Source organism: Cervus canadensis, chromosome 28 (assembly GCF_019320065.1).
Source record: "Cervus canadensis isolate Bull #8, Minnesota chromosome 28, ASM1932006v1, whole genome shotgun sequence".
Classification (NCBI taxonomy): domain Eukaryota; kingdom Metazoa; phylum Chordata; class Mammalia; order Artiodactyla; family Cervidae; genus Cervus; species Cervus canadensis.
Genome location: NC_057413.1, coordinates 41,527,870 through 41,547,869, shown reverse-complemented (window position 1 = coordinate 41,547,869; position 20,000 = coordinate 41,527,870). Strand labels below are relative to the sequence as shown.

The 20,000-nt window shown below is 54.0% G+C and overlaps 1 protein-coding gene across 1 annotated transcript; it reads right to left on the bottom strand.

Moving 5' to 3' along the window:
- Positions 1 to 311: 311 nt before the first annotated feature.
- MAPK13 (mitogen-activated protein kinase 13) lies at positions 312 to 8,745 on the bottom strand. The gene is made up of 12 exons (XM_043450688.1): positions 8,522 to 8,745; positions 7,550 to 7,679; positions 5,965 to 6,023; positions 3,306 to 3,414; positions 3,084 to 3,113; positions 2,636 to 2,683; positions 2,394 to 2,508; positions 2,180 to 2,251; positions 1,512 to 1,591; positions 1,189 to 1,267; positions 922 to 1,098; positions 312 to 658 (listed from the first exon to the last, which is right to left on the bottom strand). Exons 1-12 carry the CDS (start codon positions 8,638 to 8,640, stop codon positions 576 to 578), a joined length of 1,101 nt encoding a protein of 366 aa, XP_043306623.1. The 5' UTR covers positions 8,641 to 8,745; the 3' UTR covers positions 312 to 575.
- Positions 8,746 to 20,000: the final 11,255 nt, after the last annotated feature.

Below are 20,000 nucleotides of genomic sequence, written 5' to 3'. Positions count from 1 at the left end.
AAGGGCAGAGGTAGGGGTGATGTAGCGACATACAAGTCAAAGAACACCAAAGATGCCAGGAGTCACCAGAAAAAAGAGGCCAGAAGATTCTTCCCTAGAATCTTCAGAGGGAACATAGCCCTGCCAACACCTTGATTTCAGACTTCCAGCCTCCAGAACTGTAAGAATAAATTTCTATTATTTTAAAGCCACCCAGTTTGCGGTAATTTGTTATAGCAGCCCTAGCAAGTTAATACGTCATCACTACCACTGACCGCCGCCCCAGTTCAGCCCCACTCCAACCATGAAAGAAAGGACCCCACACACACAAGCAATTCTCCACGTTATGTGCTTTAATGTGGCCAGTTATGATCAGAGCTATTTTCTCCCAACCAACACCCTCTGAATTCTGCATCTACTAAGCCTGTTTCCTACACAAGGACAGGGGGCCTTCCATCCTCTGCTTGGAAGGCTGTAATCCAAGACGGGTTGAGACTTTAGTAGTGATAAATAAATATTGGTCCCAGGGGCAGTGCCTGGCAGATGGTGGACCACGAGGCCATTCCTGGGCTCAGCTGAGGGTTCGGCTAGAACGGTCACTGCAGCTTCATGCCACTCCGGCGCCGAGAGTCCTTCCGGGCAATGGGGCTGAAGTTCACAATCTCCTTGTAGATGTGCTCTGAGGAAGGCAGTGGGGTTCAGGGGTGGTGGGTGCTGAGGGCAAGCGCCTGCCTCCCTCCCCCAACAGACATGGTGCAGAGCGGGAAATCCACTCAGTGCAGGAAGAAGCGCATGCAGGAGACAGTGTTTGCTCAGAGAGAAAGAGGCCACAGTCTCCAGGAGAAACGCCAGGGCCACTAAGGCCAGGCGGGGAAACGAGGCCAGCAGAGGAGACAGAGGCTGCAGGCTGCGGGGGGAGGCGCTGAGGCGCCCGGCCCTTACGCTTCCATTCGTCCACTGTGAGTTTCTCGCGTTCTAAGGGATCATCAAGCGGCTGCTGGGCCTCTGTCTCCTCCTCGGGGTCCCGGAAGGGCTCAAAGAAGGGGTGGGCCAGGGCCTGCGAGGCCGTCAGGCGCTTGTCCACATCCAGCTCCAGCATCTTCTCCAGCAGGTCTGTGGCTGCCATCACAGAGCGTGAGCCTCACGCCCCAGGCCCGGGAGAACCCAGCCCGCCCACGGGGACACAGACTGAAGGCCCCCGAGACTCACCCTGGGGGCTGGCACGTGGGAAGAGCTGAGAGAAATCCTTTTTGGGGCTTTGTGGCAGGGACTGGATGTAGGATTTGGCCTGGAAGACAGAACAGCACTGAGTAATCCCAAGTTGTCAGCTCCTTGGGACTTAGGCCATAGGATCTAGAGCAGGGACCCCAGAAAAGCCGCTGAGCAGGGCTGAGGGCTCAGCTCCGAATCCAAAGTGAGATAAAGGCAAGAGCCCTTGCCAGGGCAGAGGGGCGGTGTGGGTGAGCCCACCTCCCTGACCCTGGCCCACCAAGGGCACAGCCCCAGCCAGCCTGGGCCCATCTGCCCCTCACCGCCTTGTCATTCAGCTTCTGCACAAACTCTGCGCCCGGCACCCCGGTCACTTTCAGGATCTGGGTCAGCTGGTCCAGGTCTTGGCAGCAGGTTAAGGCTCAGTCTCACTCGCTGGGTCGGGGGGAGCGGGTCTGGAGTTGCCCTTCCCACTGCCCCTCCATCAGGCCCGCCCAGCAGGGTGGACCATCCAGGCTCCAGATACCCACCTCCTCCTGCTTTCAGGAGGGGAGGTTCATCCTTCAGGACGCAGGTGAGACTTCCCACCTGCCAGGCTGGGTTAAGGGTCCCTCCCCACAAATGCTCCTGCAGGTGCCACCTTCCCAGACTCATCCCACTCCGTCACCTCCGTGCATTTCTTTGTCTACTCCCCCCACACCCTTGCATTCTGAGCTTGGCAGGGAGACCCCGTATCATCTCCCCAGTCCCTGTAAGGCACACGGAGGTGCTCAACTGGTGGGTGTGGTGCCAAAACATCAAGTATTTTCTGCAGGTTGGTGGAATCACAGGTGACTGGTTTTCATAATTTTGCTTCTCTGCACTTTAAAATTACTCCACTGGGGAGCATTTGTCACTGTCACATTAAGAAAAAGAGAGAGATTTAAGTAATAAAGTGTCTGTTGAAGGAATGAATCCCTGGATGAAGACTGGCTTTTTCAGCAAAGGATACAATCTTTCCCCTTGAACAGCGTCTTCCCTGTCAGCATCTCTGCCATGATACAGCCCACAGACCAGATGTCCACTGCAGAAGGAGGGGGAGGAGGTGTCACCTGGACCAGCTGGTCAGGACCTGGCAGTCGGTCAACCCAGAGTCTCCAAGACAGGCTTGAGGACGCCATCAGAGAAGACCCCCAGCCCCCTCCCCGGGGCAGCTGACCACTGACCGGTCTGGTTGTAACGCATCCAGCTGAGAATCACCTCAGGGGCCCGGTACCAGCGGGTCACCACGTAACCCGTCATCTCCACATCCGTATGCCGTGCCAACCCAAAATCCAAGATCTACAACTCGGGGCACAAAGGGAAAAGAGCTCTCTGAGGAGAGGGGGTCGCTGGAGCAGCTTCTGGGGGCTCCGGCGGGAGAGGGGCCCACCTTGAGCCCAGGCCAACCCTGCCTGGGCCCACTCACCTTCAGCTCACAGTCCTCGTTCACAGCGAGGTTGCCCGGCTTCAGGTCCTAGAGGAGAGGAGAGATGGCGTGCTGGACAGAGGCAGAGACGGTGTTCCCACTCGGCCGCCACCCAGCACGCGGCCCCGGCCAGGCTCCTGCCACTTTCTGCGGGTGCCGGTCTCCCGTGCAGAGTGAAGGTTGGACCAGGTGTCCTCTAGGGTCCATCCGGCTCTAAAATGCTCCGACTCTTGGAGCCTGAAACACCCATCTCAGCTTCACTGGTGACATTTTCCCAGAAAGTTCCCCGAAACAGCAATTGTGAGCAGGCCTTCCTGGGCCAAGGCTGGGTCTGAAAAATCCCTATCCCTGGCTCCCCTTGTGCCATCTACCCTCCCCCCGCCCCCAACTTCAAGAAGACCCCAGGAGTGGGTGGGACCTTTGAGGATGTAGCAGAGAAAGTACTCACCCTGTGGACGACCCCAGCTGAGTGGATGTACTGTGTTGGAGGGAGAGAGGGAGAAGCGTGAGTCCAGAGTCCGGCTTTCACACTAGGCGTTCAGGCTGGCTCAGAGACAGCCTCTGCCCTGTCGTGGTGTATTCTCCCGAACCTTTGAGGCCTGGCCTCCCCCAGACCCCAGGTCTCAACACCCAGCCCCCATCCACTGCCCTCTGGCAGGCTCCAACCCACCTTAAGACCCTTGAGCATCTGATACACCAGGTACTGGATCTTGTCCTCACTGAACTCCATCCCCATGATCTTCTGCAGGTCCGTCTGCATGAAGGGCATCACCAGGTAGCTGCAAGGCATGAAGGCTTCCTGAACAGTCCCCAGGCCCACCCAGCCCCAGGCCCCAGCTCAGAGGAGGGGCACGGGGCTGGGGCAGAACACAGGCCTTAGAGATGACCTTCGTGTGCGAGAAGAACCACTCCCACAACAGCCAGCCAAATCCCCAGGCACTGGGCCTCCCAGCTCCTGGCTCCCAGCCTGGCCCTGGCGGCCGCCCTGTTGGCAGAGCTCAGGGTATTTCAGCTGGAGCTGTGCTCAGGAAGACCAAATGCAGCAGTGTTCCCGCTCTTCAAAGGTATCCTCTCCTCGCTCTCCTCCACGCCCCACAGAAAGCCACTGCTGTGAGTTAGAAACACTTGCCAGTATTTCCTTCTGCTTCTGTACAAATATTTTCTTCCCACCTCAGAGGGTCATGAGCGGCCATGAAAATCCTCAAACATCCAAAATGTCTCCCTTCCAAGAAGGAAACAATAAAACAGTTTCCAGGAGGGTGAAGAAGGAAGAAAGAGATAGCTGAACCATCACCCTCTCTTAATGGGATTGCAAAACAGGTCAAAGTCAGCAAAATGTAACTGCTACTCAAGGCAGTAACAGCAAAGTCCAGAACAGAAAAGGATAAAGATCTAGAAAGGAGTTAAACAAATAAAAGAATGTGGAGGCCACCTCCATGAGCCTGTGACTCCCGGTCTTCTTCCACCTGACTGTACCCCCTCCCATGCACTGGGAACCCTTGCTCTATGCACAGGCTCCTCCCCACCTTCATGTTTCACCGCTACGGGGAAACTGATTCTGTTCAGCTGACAAACTCACTGACGTCTTACGGTGCTACAGCCACCCTCCCTTAACCGTATTTCTTCGAGTACCCCTACTCCTTCTCTCTCTTTTCCCTCCTGATCAAACTTCTAGAGAGTGGTCCTCACCTGTCGACCCCACTGCCTTAAAGCGCAGTTCCCTGACAACGGGGTGTCCGCTCCTGCCCCACCAGCCCAGCACACATACCCACGACTCCCTTTCTCTCTGTTGGAACTTGTGTAAAGCTTGACACTCCCTCAAGGTTCTCTGCAAATTCCAGCTCTGGTCAGGCGGGCTCAGCTCTCCGCCTGAGGATCCTGTTGTACCTTCTCTTTCATGTCGATATCTTAACCCACAGCATCGCATCATGCCCTGCGCTAGCCTGTCCCTGGGCTTCGGCTCTCATCCACCAGTGGTTATTCTGGCCCAAGTCCACATCCCTGGCCCAGACCTTCCTAAACTCTGGGTTTGTTTGCTGGATAAACACTTGAATGTTCATAGGCTTTTCAAAAATGAAGTGTCCAAAGTGGAGTTCATTATCTTTCTCCTAAGATCTGTTTTTCCTTCACCTTGTATTCCCAGTAGGAACCTGGCATCCCCTGACCTCTCCTCGCCACTGCATCCCAAGCTTGACAGTGCTGCCTCTCGATGGGTTTCGAGTCAGCTCTTGGGACCCCATCACCTTGATGCATTTAGAACAAGGTCTGGTTTTCCCTAAAACTGTCCCTGTTCCTTTCTTGCTGCTGCCAGAGTGCATCCCCAAATCCGCTCTGACCACCTCACCTTGCTGCTCAAAACCTCTATAGCCTTGAGGGTGCCTGTGGAGTCAAGTCTGGACTCAGCCTAACTAAATCAGCCACTGCTTCACTGCACTTCTCAGGATGGCCCAGCCTCTTTCACACATGCATCATGGCCTTGGTCCATGCAGTTCCTTCTCCTTGGGATGCCTTCAGCCCTTCTACCTCAAGCAAACATTGACTCATCCTTCAGGGCTGAGTTCAGAGTTACCTCCTCTATGAAGCCCGCTGAGGCAGCTGGCAGTTCCCGGCTCTCCCCAGACTCAGAGCACTGACCACCACTGTCAGTATCCACCACTGTCTGTCTGGAGGAGCTGGTCCACTTTAAATTCCCAATGCCAAGCCCAGCAGCTGGCATTGTAGGGAAAAAAATCCATTCAAACTCACTGCGTTAAACTGAAAACAAAAGCATCCTAATAAAGAGAACTGCAGTTACAGTTGAAATAGGACTGGAAAAAAAAAATCAACCCACTCCAAGTTTCCTAAATTTTAGCAGGTACTGCGCTAGCAAGGCCGTGCATTTAGCAACTAAATTTTCATGTTCTGTGTAATTCTGAGAAACATCCCATTGGCCAGGGCGGCTAAGGCTTTGTGATCCTTGCTTCATTCTAGGAAGAGTCCTGAGGTCCAGACCCACACCTGCAACAGGACACGGCAAGGGAGGCTAATGCAAACCCTGTGGGGGCTGGCACCGATGTCTCTGGTGTTAAAGGTGGGTAAGGCAAAGCAGATGAGCAGACAGCTCTTTGTCAGCTGGGCTCCGTAAAAAGCCCTTCCCACCTTTTCAGGCCAGCCGTTCTCTCCACCGTTGGCTGGATCTCTCCCCAGCCCAAAGGCACACAGCCTCCTGGGACAGGAAGCCCCCCCACTCTCCAGAAGAGAGAACCTGGACCCTCTTCTTACTTGCCCCCCCCCCCCCAGTGGCAAGCAAGGCCTGCAAATGTCCTGGAACCAGGCACAGCCTGACTCACAAGTCATGGAAGTTGCGCAGGGAGGAGGCTGGGGTGAAGACGTCCAGGAGCCCGATGACCTAAAGAGAAGATGGCCAGTGAGAGCTGGGCATCCGCCGCGCCCCTCTGCACCTGTCCTCTGTGGCCCCAGGCCTGCACAGGACCACCTGCCCTTTCCTAGAACAGCACCTCCAGAAGGAGGCAGGTTCCCAGCCTTCTGGGAAGAAGCAGTAAAAGGGGCAGGGGTGGGGGAGGGATTCCCCCACCTGGGCAGGAATTTGCAGTGCACTGCGATGGGGAGTCAGGCTGGGATAAGGGATGGTGGACATGTCCTTGCTCACTGACCCCAAGTCTGGTGCTCAGGAGGCACAAACGCAGTCTCCGCTCAGACAGGGAACCTCGAGTGGGGAAGGGAATTGAGGCGGGGACAGAGAAGGAATCTTCCAGCCAGCAGGCTCCCTGTTCTTGACCTTGGGTCTCACCACATCCAACCCTGCCTGCCAAAGGGCTGATTCAGAGCTGGGGTGAGACTTCCCAGCTGGAGGCCATGGGGAGGAGCTGAATGAGGAGGAATGGGACTTAAAATACACACAGTGTTTTGAACTCATTGTTTTAAATGCTTGGGTTTCCCCTGGTGGCTTAGCGGTAAAGAATCCACCTGCAATGCAGGAGCCACAGGAGATGTGGGTTTGATCCCTGGGTTGGGTGGATCCCCTGGAGGAGGAAATGGCAACCCACTCCAGTATTCTTGCCTGGAGAATCTCATGGGCAGAGGAGTCTGGCGGGCTACAGTCCATGGGGTCACAGAGTCGGACACAATTGAAGCGACTTAGCACGTTTTTAAAAACACTTGTCTGCCAATACAAGTCCCCTGCAGCAAAGCCTGGGGGCCAGGCTCAGCACTGGGTCACTAGTTTCCTGGCTGTTTCAATCAGATGGGACAGTCTTGAGGTCACGCTCTGGGGCCTGGAGCCAGGCTGTCTAGGGTCAGATCCCAGCTCTGCCACTGACTAACCATATAATCTGTCTGTCTACGGCCATACCACCCTGAACGTGCCTGATCTCGTCTGATAACCTGCGAGTCTTTCTGTGCCTCAGTTTCCCTGTCTGTATAAGGCGGTAATGGTACTTATATGACACTGTGAGGATTAAACATTCTAGTTTCTGCAAAGTTCTTAGAACTGTGCCTGGCACATAAGTGCTCACAGGTTTCTATTATCCTTGTTGTAATTATGTGGAAACAGCATTAACCAGGATCCTGGGCACCAGGTCTTAGATCTAGAACAACTACGGAGTTCCTCGGTGCCCATTTCCTCATAACAGTGAGACACCAAGGTCATTCTGCGCCACTGCCAAAAATTCCTTTGCACCTTACCTGGGAAGTAGGCGGGGTGGGTCCTGGCACATAGTTTTAATAATCAGGTGAGGAACAAGGATCAGAGGAGCAGGGAGGAGGTTCCTTTTCTGCTGGCACTGTTGGGTCATCATCTTGGGGTATCTTCCGTGTGTGCGCATGCACACACACACGGAGGGGCCTGGTCAGGACCCTCTCTGGGGCTGCCCTCCCGCCCCTGCCTCCCCAAAGCAGCCCCCAGGCCCAACCTACATTCTCATGTTGCATGTGTTTCAGCAGCAGCAGCTCCCGATAAGCCCGCTTGGCAAAGATCTCGGACTGGAAGGGCCGGCTCAGCTTCTTGATGGCCACCTTCTCCCCTGACCGCTTGTCGATGGCTGAGCTGTAGGGTCAAAGGCAGGTCAGCAGGGAGCACGCCACCCCCCTCCCCAGCCCGGAGGCAGGCAGGGCTCCAGACCCTGGGTGGCATCTCCCAGGCCATCTGGGGCGCCACGGCCATCCTCACCCCAATCCCTCTGGGCCAGCAGTCTCAGCTGGGAGGAGCTGATGCCCACCACCAGGACTGTGAGTGAGCCACTGGAAGCACAGTGGGACTGGGAGAGCGAGGAGGGAGCAGGCAGGGTCCGAGAGAGGTGCCATGCACCGGGTCAAACAAGTTAATGCCAACAGGATCCCGAACAACTTGGCAAGTCGCTTCTTGTTTGCGTCTCCGTGTACCCATGTGTATTAAATAACAATCAATCGGGAGTCGGCCAGATGAGCTCTGGGGTCCCTTGTAAACCCTGGAGAAACCGATTCAGTCCTAATTCAACCCACAGAGGCCCCCACCAAGCAGGTGCGAAAAGCGAGCTGGCGCCGGGGGCGGCCCCATGGCCAGCCTCCACAGCCCGAGGCTCCTACTCCACTTCGAGGTTCAGCCTGCTGCCTCCTCCAGTCCCAGGGCTCAGCCTGGGAAAAGCACCAGCGGAAGTCTTCCCAACCCGCCGGACTCTGGGCCTTGGGGTCCTTGATCAAAGGTGGTGGGTGCACAACTTCTCACGCCCAGCAGGTGAGGGGACACGGGAGGCGGATCCGGGGAGACGGGGGGCATTGGCCGGGATCTGGCTCTTGCGGGGGCCCCGCCCGTGTCCCGGTGCCTGGGCGCCCACCAGCGGCCTGGCCCGATGCCCCAGGCGCCCCCGACGCCCCAGTGGTCGCGCAGGCGCAGGGTGGGGAGGGTCTCACCATACGGAGCCATAGGCCCCGCTGCCTATGTGCGTCAGGGACACGTAGGTCTTGGGCAGCTCCCAGGCGGTCTTGTTGACGTCCTGCTTGTAGAAACCCTTTTTCCGGGTGAAGCTCATCCCGGGCACTCGGCGTCGGCGGCCCCAGCGCGGTGGCTGCGCTCGCGGCCCGCCGGGCTCCCAGCCCCTGGCGCCCGCCCGCCGTGTCCGCCCAGGTCTCCCGCTCCTCCCCCTGCGCGAGGGCGGGTCCCCGTCCAGGCCACGCGTCCCACCTGCCGGCGCGCCCAGGTGCGCTGCGCCGCCACGCCCGGGCCTGCCGGGCCGCGGCTGCCGGGAGCCCCGGGTTTCCGCCGAGGTCGAAGTTCGAAACCCCGGCTACAGACCCGCGCGAAGCGGCAGGGGCGCCGCAGTGCAGGGGGTGGGGTGGGGGGCGCTTCCAGGCCCCCACGGAGGGCAGAAGGCAGGAAGACAGCCTCCCAGCTGCTGCCAGCAGAGGATTCTGTAGGAAGATCTCGGAGATTTTTAAGACAATTTTGGGGTAAAAAAAACCCCACAAAAGCCCGTAACTTGTTGAGTATGGGAAGTTTCAAACATAGAGAAGTAGCCAGTGCTTCTCACATTTGAATGTGCACACGAATCCCTGGGGTGTCTCATTGAATACAGATTCGCGTTCAGGAGATCCGGGGTGGAGCCAAGATTCTGCATTTCTCACCAGCTCCTAGGCTCAGGGATCTCTGAATCACACGTTGATAAGCAGATTCTAATGACCCCGCATAACCCCAGGTGCAAACCCCACAGCTTCAAGTAAATCAACTCTTTTAGTCAATTTTGTTTCCTCTACATACTTCCTCCCCCATTGTTTTGAAGCAAAACCAGGCATCCTATCATTTCATCTGAAAATAATTTTTTGTATCTCTAAAAGATAAGGATTGTTTTAAAAACACAACTACAGTATCTTTTTTACACCTAGAATCAATAACAGTAATTCTGTAATATGAACCATCCAGTCTAGATTCACATATTCGGTTTCGAATGTGTTTTTGCTGGCTTCCTGCTGCCCGGTGAAGGCAATGACAAGCCAGAGCCTTCAGCCACCTGTGTCTGGTCGTTTGTGCATCCTGAAGAAGATTCTGGGCTCAGATTAAATCACGAGACCTTCCAGGAACAGGGTCAGAGGCAGAGAATGGCTGCAGGAGGTCCAGATGCCTGACCTGGCTCGTCTGACCCCTTGCTGGCCTGGGAACTGGGTTGTGGAAGGGATGGAGATGCTGTGCTTCAAAGCCAAGGAGCCCCCCCCCACCCCCCGGGGGTCTTCAGAACCCAAACCCTGTGCCACAGCCCCACACAGTCCTGCAGCATCAGACCCTGGGGGGCATGGGGGCGGGGGGTGCAGGGACCCCACAGAAACGCCCAACAGGCATTGCGGGCAGGGGATCTATTTGTCTTACATGTGTCTGTCACACAGTAGGCTGTGAAAAACTCTATGGAGAATGAGTGGGAGAGTCAGCCCATCCGAGGTGAAAAAAATATTTATCTGATGAACACTTACTTGTGTTTGCCGTGTACCAGTCATTATTCTAAGTGTTTTACATACCCAGCTCCCTTAATCCTGGTGAGAGGCCTGTGAGTCAGTAGTACTATTATCCTCATTTTACAGATGAGGAACCTGAGGTTCAGAGAAGTTAAGTCACTTGCCCAAGGTCAGACATCTGGGAAGGGGCAGAGCTGAGTTGAAGAAGCTAAGACGATCTGGTTTGAGACTCCAAGTCTATGCAGTGTCTCTGGTTGAGAGGCATTACTTCTTCTTCTTCTTCTTTTTTTTTGAGGCATTACTTCTTAAAGGAGATGGCCTGTGTTTCAAATTATCTACCTCACCCATCCTAAAGACATGTCTACTGATCAAACCATGTCTCCCTCATACATCCTGCCCTGGGGATCTGACAAATTCCCCACCCTCTCCCCTACCTGACCTTCTACTCCAGCCCTGAGACCCTGTAGGAGGAAACGGGAAGGGGCTAGGAGCCTGGTGGAGGAGGGGGGCTGCAGGAGTTTTGGACCTTGGGGGTCGGTGACGCCAGTGGAAGGCACTCTGATTCAGAAGTTGGCATATGATCCTGGAAGCCAAAGTCTAGGGCTGGGTACAATCAAGAGAGAGTTGTCCAGGAGACTCGGGTCTCCTGGGTTGAGGATCCAGTTCTCCAGGGACCAGACAGGCCTTGAGCCTCTCGAAAACCTGAGTGTGACAGAGGTGAGCCCAGAAAGGTGACAAATGTCAGGGAGGTAAGTGCTCATTGCCCAAGTGGGTGCAATCCTGAAAAGGCACGAGCTGGTCACTGAGGCTGTGGCTCTGGACACCTCTTAAGCAATGGCCAGGAAGTGACTCAGGCCCCAGACTGCGGACACTGACCCCCCTTCAGCCTCCATTGGACCTGTGTTGACTCAGTAGCCAGGCAGCCTTGGAGAGACAGCCTTAGGCGATCCTATCTGGGAGGTCATGAATGGGAGAGGAAGAGGAGGGGTCACCGAGGACCTCCTGGGTGCTCCCGGTTCACAGCCCCTGGGCTCCCTTCTGTTTGGGCTCTGAGGCCTCTCTGCACTTCTCCTCCCAGACACTGACCCTGTGTGGTTGGTTTCTGTCCTGTTAACATCGGGGCAGGGGGCATCCCTTTGGAATGAGACCCACATTTCCATCCTGCCTCTGCATTACCAGCTGTGTGACCTGGGCCAAGTTCCTTCCCCTCTCTGAGTTTCGGTGTCCTCCTTGTAACATGGGAATGATATTAAAACGTGCTAAGTATATTTAAAGGGTCCTGGAGATGGTTCATTCTGAGTGCAGTAAAACAACAACCCAGTGAGCTAGGGGCTGTCAGTATCTCCAGCCAAAGATCCTCCCAGAAACACACCTGTGGGTGAACAAACTGAGTTTGTCACTGGTTGCATCAAGGGAGAACATGCACAGGGGAACCGGCAGGGGGCGGGGAGCCGTCTCAGTAAGGGAGTGTTGGAAAGGACTTCTTGTTGCAGTTAGGTCATTTGGTGGAAGGTGTAAGGAAGCCGGACTTTGTTCCGGATGAGATGAAATCAGGAAGTGGAGGTGATTTTATGGTTAGGTGTCTTAATGAGTCTTACCTGGAAGGAGGACCAATACAATGAGGAGGGAGCCACAACTGGTAAAGCGCCAGCCTTCGCTCAAGAGTAGCTGGATGGGGGTGTTTGGTCATGTTTGTGGTTTGGACGACACTTCTGTTTTCTCTGTGCTCAGACACGATTACAGAGTGTCTTGTTTTTGTCTCGATCCCATTGTGGTCACAGATGGCCTTGCCTGCGTTCAGTGGGAGCACATCAAGATGAGCTGTGCCAGGCCAGCTCTGAGCAATGCCAGGGCATGGCTGACGGGCCTGGGCAGCTCCCGGGTGTCAGGATACAATGTTCGCCTCCTACAGATGGACAAACTGAGGCCAGAGGTGTTAAGTGATTTGCCCAAAGTCACATATGACCAAGAAGGTGGTGGACATGGTCTTCTAACGTGGTGTCCTGCCCCAGAATCTGCACGTTTAACCACCAGCCAGGCTGCCCAGCAAGTGTCTGAGAAGTGCTTGTTCTGTGCGGCTGTCTTCCCAGTGAGTCTGTGAAATGTTGGAAGGCAGGGACATGGTGTCAGGGATCACTGACCGCTTAGGGCCTCTGCATTGCCACTGCAAGGAGCGTGGGGTCGATCCCTGGTCAGGGACCTAACATCCCACATGCTGCGTGGTGCGGCCAAAAGAGAAAAAGAAATGCAAGAGATAGAAGTCCCTGCCGCGTGGAGCTGACATTCTAGCGGGGAGGCAGATCAGAGACCAATGAGCACATGTACAGTATTGGGTTGAACCGAATGGCACTGCTGATATTTGACAATTTTATGTGGTTCAATCACATGTAATGTCAGGCAGTATTAAGTGCTATGAAGAAAATGCTTCCCTCATAGCTCAGTCAGTAAAGGATCTGCCTGCAATGCAGGACATCCTGGTTCAATCCCTGGGTGGGAAAGACCACCTGGAGAAGGAAATGGCAACCCACTCCAGAATCCTTGCCTGGAAAATCTCATGGACAGAAGAGCCTGGTGGGCTGCAGTCCATGAGGTCGCAAAGAGTGGGGCATGACTGAATGACTAGCACTTACTTACTTACTTACTTAAGGATATATAAAGGACTTGCGAGGACTGTTTTGAGACGTGGGGGAGGAGTGGGAGAGGCAGAGAAGGTCTGTCTGAGGAGGCGTCATTGGAACAGCACTTGAACAAGCACAGGGGTGAGCCAGGAGGATCTAGGGGGCGGGGGGGTTGGAGCAGGTGTCTGCCTTCCTTCCAAAGGCTTCCACTCTGTTCCCACGTCTGACCTGCCCTCCCCCTCCTCCCCTGGGGGTAGCTTCCTGGCCTCTGGTTTACCTGGCTGTCTCGCCCCGCCCCCCACACCTCTTCCACTTCGAGGGGACTCAGGCCCGGATTGGAACATCCGTCCCAAGAACAGCGCATCAGACGCCCAATGCTCGCCGGCGCCCCTCCTCCGAGGAGCTGCGGACTCAGCCTCCCCGCTCCTGGCGTCGACCTAGTCCGCTCTCCCTGCCTCGGCGTTAGCACCCCCTGGTGGACAGTGCGGGGTACGGCCGGTTCTGCTAGACTGGCGGCGCCCCCCGCAGCCTTCGCGGGACCCAGAAAGCAGACCGCCCCTCTTCACACCCTACATCGGCCTGTCCCTCCCACCCTCCCTACTCCACCCCAAGACCCACCTCCCTTCACCCAGCCTGCAGGACTGGGCCTCCCGTCCTTGACCCAGTCCTGTGAAGACGTGGCCTGGGGTCCATCTGGTGGAAGATTCCAGCCAAGTCTGGGTCTCAGCTCCCTCTGATCTCTGCATTGTCCTTTGTAGCATCTGTCACCCTTTTGAAACACATTATTTTTTTTGGCCATGCCGGGAGGCACGCAGGATCTTACTTCCCCAGGTGTATTTGTGCACGCTCATTCGCTTCAGTCGTATCCAGCTCTGCGACCCTACAGACTGTGGCCCACCAGGGTTCTCTATTTGTGGGATTCTCCCAGGCAAGAACATTGGAGTAGGTTGCCATGTCCTCCTCCAGGGGATCTTCCTGACCCAGAGATCAGCCTCTGCTTGCAATGGCTCCTGCATTCTTTACTGCTGAGCCACTGGGGAAGCCCCTTGTTTCCCAGACCAAAGATCAAACTGGGGCCCCCTGCAGTGGAAGAACAGAGTCTGAACCACTGAACCATCACTTTCAACTAACCTGCATTGTCCTCCATGAGGTGTCCATCTCTGCCCTGGAAAAACGGCTCTGGGAGGGCAGGGATAGTGTCTGGGTCACTGCTGAGCCCCCAGCAGCATCCTGGCCCCCAGCAGGTGCTTAGTACAGTGAGTCCCCTACATGAGAACCTTCAAATTGCGATCTTTCCAAGATGGAAACATGCGTTCCATCACCTCAGGCATGAGTGAAATCGCCGCTTGCCCTGCAGTTGGGTTTCCTTGGTGGCTCAGATGGTAAAGCGTCTGCCTGCAGTGCGGGAGATCTTGGTTTGATCCCTCGGTGGGGAAGATCCCCTGGAGAAGGAAATGGCAACCCACTCCAGTATTGTCTGGAAAATCCCATGGATGGAGGGGCCTGGTCAGCTTCAGTCTATGGGGTTGCAAACAGTCGGACACGACTGAGTGACTTCTCTTTCTTTTCTTTCTGCAATTGTGTTAGTTGGGCACCTAGCTAACTTGGGTTGGACTCATTTATATGTAGAGGACTTACTACAAAGACTTAGTGAAGGAACCATATAGTTTTGTCTCTTGTGGGTACCAGAGGTGGTGAGGGGTCGTGGTGTGAAGACCCAAATGGTGGATCTGAGGGAGCAATGATGGGGAAGATGCTTGGCGTCTGTCTCCCGGGAGGCAGCCGGGGTGCAGGCTCTGTCAGTCAGACACCATCTGCCCTGCGAGTTCACTGTTCTGCCCTCGTTGCCTGAGGCGAGGCCCTGGCGTGCTATGCTGCGTGTGCAAGGCTGGATCCCTGTGTGGTGGTGAAAGGTGCTTGATTAGGAACCAGGGTGCACAACCCGAACTTGGGGACCTCTTCTCTGCCCAAGAATTTGCACACAACTTCATTCCAAAGTGGGCCTCTCCCTGTCTACGACCCTCACTGCTCCCGCTGAGGTTCTAGAGAAGCCAGACCCTCCACCCTTTGGAGTTGCCCTTCCTTCCTGGTCGTTAAAGATGGGCTCTAAACTCACCTCTTCAAAGAGGTGGTCCCCAGTGAACCACAGACCTGCTTACCCCAGGACCCCAGCTGCTCCCCACCCCACACCCCCAGGCTTTGTGACACCCACATTCTTGGGTGGACTTGTACTCCCCCGAACCAGTAGGGGGGGTAGATGAGGACTGGGAGCAGAGCTGGGTTTGAATCTCATGCCAACACATTGATCTGTGTGACCAAGAGCTGCTGAATGCATGTCTCTGAACTTCCTCATCAGTCCAGTGGGAGAGCGACACCTACCCTGCTGGAGGGTTTAATGAGACTGGGGGTCCCGGGTTGCAGGCCTGTGCCTAGTATTCCTGCCCATCCCACAGGACCTGCTCTGAGAGGCCCCCCCGGCCTGCCTCAAGCCAGACCCCACCTGTCTCTCCCGGCCTCAGTTTCCTTCAAGCCTCTATTTATCTTATATGTTGTGTGAAAAGTCAAAGTGTCAGTCACTCAGTCATGTCCGACTGTTTGTGACCCCATAAACTGTAGCCTGTCAGGCTCCTCTGTCCATGGAATTCTTGAGGCAAGAATACTGAAGGGTAAAAAACAAACAAAAAAAAGAATACTGGAGTGGATTCCCAACCCAGGGATTGAACCCAGGTCTCCCACACTGCAGGCAGAGTCTTTACTGTCTGAGCCGCCAGGGAAGCCCATTATTTGTCTTATATCTACATCCTTATAAATGTCAGGTCTACAAGAGTCAGGATTTTATGTTTTGTTTGTTGCTGAATCCCAAGTTCCTAGAGCAGTGCCCTGCATACGCTGAGTGGCAGGTACATAGTAGGGACTTTATAACCGGGAGCTACTGTCGTCACCGTACACCTCTGTCTTGTTTGTAATGGGGAGGTTGGCCAAACTCATCTTTATGCCTGGGGCAGTCCTGGCTCCAGTGACCTGCCAAACTTCGGTAATGGGGTCACCGTGCCGCCTGGGCTCTGGTGTGACCTGCTGGGCAGAGGAGGTTGTGCACCCAGAGTACATCTCAACAACCTGCCCTTCCAGAACAGAGGTCACTGGGTCAGCCCGCTCCACCCTCTCGATGTAAATATCCAACCTCAGGACACATGGACCATCCCCACCACCCTTGTCAGAGTCAAAGAAATCCAGGCAAGGCTAGTCAGGCTTCCAGCTGTGGCAGAGGCTTGGGCTCTGATCCAGCTCTGCCTCTGACTTGCTATGTGACTTTTAGTAAGTCACACTGCCTCTCTGAATGCATATCTTTCTGTTTTATGTACTGAAAAAATATTTTGCCAGAGCACTAATTATTTGCCAGAAATTGTTCAAAGAGCTTATGTACATGTAACTCATTTCTCTCAAGAACCCTATGAAATGGGATAAGAATTTCCTTTATTTTACATAAGACAAACATGAGGCACAGAGAGGTGAAGTGACCTGCCCAAGGTCACACAGCTAGTAAATAGCAGAGCCAGGATCCAAGCTCAGGAGTCTCACTGCAGAGTCAGTGCTAGTAAGTACCATGCTCAGTGGCATTGGATGGTGCCAGTAAAGTCACCTTTTGCTCCTTAGGGATCTGAATTTATTCCTCCTGATGGCGGTTCTATTATTTGGCAGACAGTGATTTTCCTAAAGACTCCATTTGGCTTCCTGAAATAAGAATCTCCGGGGACTTTCCTGGCAATCCAGTGGTTAGGAATCTGTGCTTCCACCGCAGGGGGCAGGGGTTCAATCCCTGGTCAGGGAACTAAGATCCCATGTGCCGTGCAGTGTGGCCAAAAAACAAAAGAATCTCGCTTCCTACCCTTCTCCAAATCTAATAACTGAATCCCCCTGACTTCCAGAAGGAAACAGCCAGTGCTGTGTGGAACAACCAGCGTTGGGGGATGGGAACGCCGATGCCTAGTGCTTGTCAATCTTGGCCAAGTCCACACTACCAACCTGACATCACTGAACACAGAATTGAGCAGACAGACATAAAATCAGCTCCCATGAGCCACCGCGAGCAGCTCCAGCAAAGATGTGGCAACAGGGATTAGTAAGGGACTCCTGGGGTACAAACCACCAGCTGGTCCCCTTCACCCTGCCTCACAGGCCCTGCCAGGCCTCCCCTGAGGCCTCGCCCTTCCTAACCTGCAGGGGGCTGGGGATCCAGCTTTGGTCACCTCGGGAGGGCACACCAGCTGGGCAGCCTGAGAGCCGGGATGAGCAGGTGTAACAGGCGAACCAGCTGTGACTCATCTTCCTGGTTGGAACAGCCTCGCCTCCTCGTCACTCCCCACCCTCTTAGCTCCCAGTTGCCTTCAGGATCAAATTTAAACTTCTTAGCCTGTTGGACAAGGCTTGCCCCCATCAGGGCCCTGCCTTTCTTGCTAATCGGATCCTTCACAGCGTCTAGGCTAACCATCTCACAAACATCTTACTCATCTCCTTCGCCACACCTCTGCTTGAGCTGCCCTTCTGGAATGCCATTCCTCTGCTTTGCCAGGATGGAGAGGACCCTCATGCCTCAAGGCCTGGCTCAGTAGCACTTCTTGGGGCGGGCCACTCCTCTCCTCGGGCCTCTCCCTCCTCTGACTCCCGTAGGATCATGGCTCAGCAGGCCTAGACTTGAACTGTTGGTTAACTTTCAAAGTTAAACTCTAAGTTTCTTGAGGGCATGAGTGTCTTGTTTCTCTCTGTCCTCAGTACCTACTCAGCAATGCTTTATAAAGCCTTAATCCATTCAACCAAATTTTGCTGAGCACCTATGGGTTTCCCAGGTGCTAGTGGTAAAGAACCCGCCTGCAAATGCAGGAAACATAAGAGATGTGGGTTCGATTCCTGGGTCCAGCCCCTGAAGGAGGGCATGGCAACCAACTCCAGTATTCTTGCCTGGAGAATGCCAGAGACAGAGGAGCCTGTTGGGTTAGTCTATAGGGTCAAAAAGAGTTGGACATGACTGAAACCGCTTAGCATGCCCACAGAATGCAGGCTCAGAGGGATGGGTAGCTTCCACCTTTACTAAACCTGCCAGACTGCGTGTCACCAAGTTCATTAGCCTTTGTCTTTATGGCTTCTGGGCTTGGGATATGCTTCAAACACCTTTCTCCTTTTAAATCTTCGATTTGCCTGGAAGTGATCGTGGCTAAAGGGAGGAAAGGAGGAGGTCCAGTTGTTTCAACACCATCTGCTGACACAGATGACTGAATAATAACCATCTGTTTTTTATAAAAGTTACATATATTTACAGATTCAGGAAAATTTTCTAGGAGTTACATCAACCTGCCAACAGCTATCATTTCCAGGTAGTGGGACGATAGATGTTCCATAGCTATGTTCAAAAGTTTTCAGCAATAAACATGTTTCATCTGTGTCATGAAAGAGCAATAACAATACGTTGTTAGAAAAAGTACCCTAGTAGGTGCCTTGACACTAGTTACGCTTGGTGCAAGTTACAAGAACATGCTAGAGTGGGTATGTGACTCCCAAGCAGGCCTGGGAGAGGCTGGGTGGAGCGGGGAGCAGGGTGGGGCCTGCGGGGGGAGGACAGCCTCCAGATGGGGACACTCCCTACCACAGGCACCTTGTCAGCAGCTATTATCAGAGAGTCACCGCCTCGGTCACCGGGCAGAGCTGTGAGCGTGCGATGGGTCACGTCTGAGCAATGGCAGCACGGGAATGGGCTTTCGTGCCTGGGTACAATGACGTCACATCTCAACCAGAAACAGACGGCCACGTGGTCGGCAGCCCTGCTAGTGGAGCCGGCTGATCAGGTCAAGGTAACGCCGGAGGACACACAGGCCCAGGACTCCCACAGGAGAACCCTGCTCCCCCGTCTGCTTGAGTACCAGGAGGGTGTAACCAAAGGCTGCATCTGGCCCAGAAATGGCCACAAGCAACAGACGCTCAGAGGTTCTGTCCTGCCATGCCAGGAAAGCAAGTGGTAGAGTCATGGTTGATAAGTCTTACACCCCATTAGAACCTCAACCCCAAGAGGAATCTTATTTTTTCCAATGTTCTCAGTGCCTGATAGTGGAACTTACCCCAAAGCTGTTTGTGGAATGGCTGAATGAGTGCAAGATACCCTAAAGACTTCCAATTCCCCTACTTTGCCCCTGGTATTTTCACTTTAAAGTGGCAGATGGGTGGGAAAACTAATTATCTAGATCATGGACAACAGACATCTTCAATAACCTTTGGATTATTGTTCCAGTTCATTAAGTTGTTATGCATCCAACTTGAATGACAAGCAAGATGAAGCCAAGAGAATCAGAAACTCATTCTAATACTTGTTTCTTAAACTGGAAACTTCCATACAACATGGTTTCTTAGGGCAGATAATCTGTACATATTTGGTTTTCTTCTTTAGATGGTCTTCGCTTCTATGGACTGTCAGCTTTAAAAACAGGAAACAGAGGACAAGATGATTTACAAGTGATAAAAAGATGACAGTCATTCACTGACTCAGTCAATAAAGATGAGATGCCTACTGTATGTCAGGTACCATGTGAGGTGATGGGGATACTCTTACACAAGAGTCTGTACCCTCAAGGACATACAGCCCTAAGCTAACATTTATTGAGCACTTACTGTATGCTAAGGGTTTTACATACTTTTAACTCATTTAATCCTCATGACCCTGTGAGGTAAGTTCAGAGATAAAAATAATTTTCCCAGATTGTACCACGAGGAGAGGCTGGGATTTGAATTCAGGCAGACTGATTCCAGAGTCTGTGTCCTTAAGCTTCATGTTTTTTCTCTTGAGCAGGTGGTAACGGATACCAGGCAATGGCCAAGCAACATGATCAGTGCCACCCCTGATCAAGGCAGATGAGTACCAAAAAAGCACCCAGAAGGCACGCCTAGTCCTAGCTTGGGGATGCTCAGGGAAGGCTCACGGAGGGATTGACAGGGAAGTTAGCCCAGAGGAATGGGGAAGGAGAAAGCAGGGGGTCCTAGGCAGAGGGACTGTCACCTACAAAGACCAGGAGACAGAGAAAGCACTGTGTCTCCAGAGCAATGCCATGGCGAGGGGTGGGGGCAGGGGGTGGGGAAGTGACATGAAGCTGTGGAGAGAAGCACTGAAGGGAGGGAAGAAAGTGGCCGCTGCAGCCCTTCACTGGCCTGCGTGTCTATCCCCAATGATAAGGAAGCAGGGGAGGGCGCTGGGACCTGGGCGAGGTCCAGTGTGGGCTGCATGAGATATGGCAACAAGTGCCCATCTTACCCATTCTAGTCTTTTGTTAGTCTCTGATCATATTGTAAGC